Source organism: Pteropus alecto, unplaced genomic scaffold (assembly GCF_000325575.1).
Source record: "Pteropus alecto unplaced genomic scaffold, ASM32557v1 scaffold39, whole genome shotgun sequence".
In the NCBI taxonomy this organism is placed as follows: Eukaryota; Metazoa; Chordata; class Mammalia; order Chiroptera; family Pteropodidae; genus Pteropus; species Pteropus alecto.
In genome coordinates this window covers 4930285-4935300 of record NW_006443568.1, presented here as the reverse complement: position 1 = coordinate 4935300, position 5016 = coordinate 4930285, and the positions used below count along the sequence as shown (strand labels likewise).

General features: G+C 37.1%; 1 protein-coding gene across 1 annotated transcript in view; it reads right to left on the bottom strand.

Moving 5' to 3' along the window:
• Positions 1 to 5016, bottom strand: part of RNF19B (ring finger protein 19B) — a 21399-nt gene that overhangs the window by 9083 nt on the left and 7300 nt on the right. The window contains exons 3-5 of the mRNA XM_015598791.2: positions 3028 to 3233; positions 1692 to 1833; positions 2 to 125 (exon numbers count right to left, since the gene is read on the bottom strand). Coding sequence (XP_015454277.1) covers positions 2 to 125; positions 1692 to 1833; positions 3028 to 3233 — 472 coding nt within the window. The remainder of the gene's footprint in view (position 1; positions 126 to 1691; positions 1834 to 3027; positions 3234 to 5016) is intronic.

Below are 5016 nucleotides of genomic sequence, written 5' to 3'. Positions count from 1 at the left end.
CAGGAATGGCAATGACAGCAATGAGGGAAATCCCAACTGGAGCACCAATCAATGTGCCCAGCTGCCAAAGAATTTTCTTCTTACGGCTCCATGGCTTCTTGCCCCAGAATGTGCAGCCAGAGGGGCTGCAGAGGAAACATGCTGAAGTTAATGTTAGTGTTACAAACACAGCTGTTGTTATCACAGGGCTCAACAAGGGCAAGAGCCTCTTTTCAATAGGAGTGATTAACAGTTACAAGAAGTTACAGGAAATGAATATACTACAGGAGGGGAGCAAAGGACACGGCCAGACTATTAGAGCTCTGGGCTCTTTTCTTTTTTGGTAAAGGCAGGCTCCCAGACTTGAAAACTCTTCTTCCTTTTCTACTGAACTCTGTCCTCCCTAACCTACCAACACTGATCCAGTTTTCTTGACTGATACTACTTGAAACCCTGCATAGCCTAAACACTTGATATCTCACCCAAATGCACTGTGCCTTGTAGCTAATGAACAATGATTTGCAAAGTTTTCTTGGTATATGTCCTACCATACCTGATAGATACTGTAAACCATGTTCCTGGGAAAGGATATAAAAAGATTTCCTCGTAGCCTTTATGTAAGTTTCATACTCTGGGTTTGGCTACTTTTATATTCAGCCCTTCTGAGTCCAATTATTTTTGCTCATTCCCCTTGTCCTGTCTTCTCTACCAGATGGGATAAGCAATTTTGAAAGTAGAGATCATGTCTTATACATCCCGTGTCCCCAATAATTGGTAGACTGTAAATACTCAAATGTTTGCTAAATTGGAAATTAAAGTGTTTCATCCATGTAATGTTAAATCTGTAAATATTAACTCCTTCAGGACAATATTTTAATAGTCACTCAATGAATTTTTGGAAACTCACTACATGCAAGGAACTGTAAAAAGGTAACTATGGCCTTAAGAAACTTGTATAGTTCAGCAAAATTAGACATGTACATGAAGTAAAAACAGTGATGAAACTTACGAAACTTAAGAAACTTATATAGTTCAGCAAAATTAAGAAACTTATATAGTTCAGCAAAATTAGACATGTACATGAAGTATGTACATGTCTTAAGAAACTTACATAGTTCAGCAAAATTAGACATGTACATGAAGTAAAAACAGTGATGACATTTATAAAAAATATGTAAGGAATGTCAATAAAGAAGTATAGGCAAAAAGGCTGGAGAAGGAATCACAGATGTAACAGCACTTAAGTGGCCCTTGAAGGGTGGATAAGTACTGAACAGGCTGAGATAAAAGAGGGTTGTTGGGATGGTGAGGTGATTAGAAAGCATTCCAAGCAAAGGAAAGAACATGAACAAATAAAGAGGGGTAAGACAGCACAGAAGAGACACAGGGAACAGCAAGTGCAAATTATGTATCTGGAATAGGGCATTTATGAAAGCAAAATGGAAAAAGCTAGAAAAGCAGATTCGGGCCAGACTGTGGAAAGCCTTAAAAGCCATGCTAGGAAAATTGAACTCTATCTGGTCGTTAGTTGAAACAGTTCCTGGAAGTTGCTGAGCTGAAGAAAAACATGATCAGAGGGGTGCTTCAGAACTTTTTTATAGTTTCCTAATGCTGTAATGACTGGACAGCTAAAGGATGTCTCTTTAGCATCCTTTCCCTTAATTCAGTAAGAGGACAAGACTGTAAAAGCAATGAACACACTTCCATCTCACCTGAGGTAATGCAAGTCAGAGATCTCTTTCATACAAAGCCAACAGAATTCACAGCCACACACTGCACAGGTCATATGATTACAGCTTCCATCATTCATCTTGATAATGTAAGCACTGCATCGTGGGCATGGCTTGATGTCATCTGCTAATGAGGGAAGGAAGAATGGGTAGAAAAATACCCCCAGTTATAACTATTGACTTTATTATTCCTAGGAGTATACATATAAAAATGAGGAGGAAGTCAAGAACTCTTGACTGAAAATTCCAAATTGTACAACCCACTTCACACTGGAAGGCTGGCTATGTCTAGACCTCAAGAAATTTCATAAAATGGATCCTGTCTTGTATTGAGCGGCCTATTCCCCTAACTGGCATCTTATACAGCATTTCTGCCACATTTTGAGCAAGGGGACTTCCCTAAAGAGAAAGATGGTTCTAAGAAAAATGGAATTTCACCAGCCAATAGGCTGACAGAATTAAAAGCAGAGTCCAGCAGGAAGAATAGTCTGTAGACTGGAATTGGCTTTAAGTTTTGAAAAACTTTGGTTCAAGAAATTCATTTCTCAGGCTCAGTGAGTATCATTATAATTTGCTGTTAACACTCTCCTACAGTCCCTTCTCATGACACTTTCAAATTTAAAACCTAAAAATAATTGGGTATGCTACGTAGCATACACCTGGTAATTTTCACAGCAAGCTAGGAACTATCCTATTAAAATGACAATTTTAGAATATGCCGTGCCAGGAAAAAGTGAATGGTAAAATCTTTCCTACTAGCCTCTCCCAAATGACATCAGTGAAATAAGTACATTTATAAAAGGCAATAAACCCACTGACATTTTAAAATAGGTTCACTCTGATTTGTAAAGGTTGGAGCTGAATGCATGATATTCCTCTTTTTAAGGTTAATCATTAATTTATACTAATATTTCCTTTCCTTAAATGTGTATCCTACTTCCAAAAGTGGTGATGCACTTAAAGCTAGTAGGAAAACAATACAGGTATAACACTAATTAAATGTCTTTCTTATAATGCAAGTTTTGAAAAGCTCCTTGCAAAAGGACCTAATTGCTATCCAATATGAGACATATTACTAAGAAGGCAGAAACTAGAGAATCCACTTTTGTTGTCTTCTGATCTTACCTGGGTTGGACAACCTATAATGGTTAGAGGAGGAAGGTACAAATCAAATACAATATTGAAAGTACTGCCAAATATTTTCTGCTCTCTGATCTCAGGAAATACTTGGTTATACAGTAATGTAATCTCTCCCAGATTTGGGCTTACATTGTGTAGTACAAAATAAAGAGACAAATGAGACAATGTCAATTTATACCTGGTCCAGATTCTTGCCCATAACTGAGACCTGAAGTGTGCTTGGTCCGTACTCGCAAAGTCTGTGCTCTCTGCTGACGGGCCATATCGCATGTCTGATTTGGATGCCATATTTGCTTACAGTGGTAGCAGAACTCAGTCTGGCAACCTTCCCTCTCACAGGTCAGCTTTGGGCAGCTGGCACAGCCATAGGCAATAACAGCATAACTGGGTAAGGAAATAGAAGAGATATCAGTAAGGTAAGAATGATCTAACTAAGACAGACATTCATTAGTTCCAGTGGGGTAACATTGTTTGGCATCTCTCACCACTACATATGATGTGGAGAAAGGAACACCTATATAACACATATGCACAAGTGTGCCTAACAAACGAAAACATATTCAGCATGAGAAAGTAAATTTCTTGAGATTCTAAAAACACAAATCATCTATTTCCTAAAAAAATAGAGGGAAATATCATATTTAGCCTGAATTTCTAGCACGTATTCAGCTTAAGCTGCTTTAGGAGAAGTTTGCCACAGCAAGTTTCATAAATAACAAGATACGAAATGATTTCTTTTTGATGATTTGCTATATTTAGAGAGATTAGAATGTGTTTATATTAAGGGACTGAACATTTGTAAAATAAAGAGCTATAGCAAAAACTAAAGCAAGTATACTTTTTCATTTTTAAGTTCCACAGTGAAGCTGGTTTGACCACCACCCGAGAGACAAGAGCCATAGATGGATTCATGATCAATTTCTCCTACTGAAAGCTCATATTTTCTTTCTATAGTTTTTCCTTCCTTCCTTGCTTCCTTCCTTCTTCCCTCCATCCCTCCCTCCCACCTCTTCCTTCCTTTCTTCCTTCTTCAAGCCAAATATCTTTTCTTGACAAGCTCCAGAATCCAAGAACACCACTCATATCTACCTTACTGATACAGAATTAACATAAAGCCACATCTCCTCCCCTCTCTTCTGACCCATAGTCTCAGTGAGGACGGGCAATTCAGAACCTATCGGCATCAGCATTAATTGTTTCTTATAATTCATGTTTATTTACCAAGAATTACTCTCCCACAAACATTCCAATATATTTACAACTAATAGCCTTTCAAATTCTAAATATGTTGACTAAGTGCTCACTTAGTCAAGTGGACATTTATTTAAAATTAAAAAAAATAAGTAATTTAAAAAAACAAATGAAGAGAAGATAGTAGTTGTAAAATTTCACACAATTTTCAGACAGGTCAATGACTGCAGGCTTAGGTGTTAGTTACCATTTGGGGTTTGTCATCCCCCATTCTACCTCTCCTCTAATAGTCAAAGACCTCAAACACTTATACAAAAGGCTAATAATGTTTTCTTGGATTTACCCTATGGTTTTTTTATTTGAATGTACAATGTTCATTAGAGCAACTCGAATTCTCAGATTTATCATAGAGTCTGTGAGTTGATTTGAAAATGACACTGAAAATATCGATGACAAGGTATCATCTATATTATATAACATACACTACATTAAAATTTTCCTCAGAAAGAGCAAAATAAGAATAGGTCAACATATAAATGTAAATGATTCATATCCTGTAGGAATTCTGAGCAAATCTAGCTGCAAAATAACTACTAAAGATAAACAACATTTCTTCTCAAGAAAGTGACTTGCTTGCAATTATGTTAAATGGGAAAGGTAATGGATGATCTCAGGAAAGTTAGTAAGTCAACTTCTGATGATACATATTAGATGAACTGCCAGTCAAGAAGCCTTGAACATTTCATAATCCATTCCTATTTTAGATGGTGGGAGTAAATATTTATTAACAGATTCCTTCCTCACCCCCCGCCCCCCCCCCGCCCTGCTTTTTAAATAAGGACATTTGATAGGTTTGACAATATCAATTTTGGGTGTGGAATTTGGTTCCAAAGAAGTAAAATAACCCTAAATACTCATGAACCCACAGCAACCTATTAACCATGACACAGAATTACTCAGGGCACGATTTGGCATT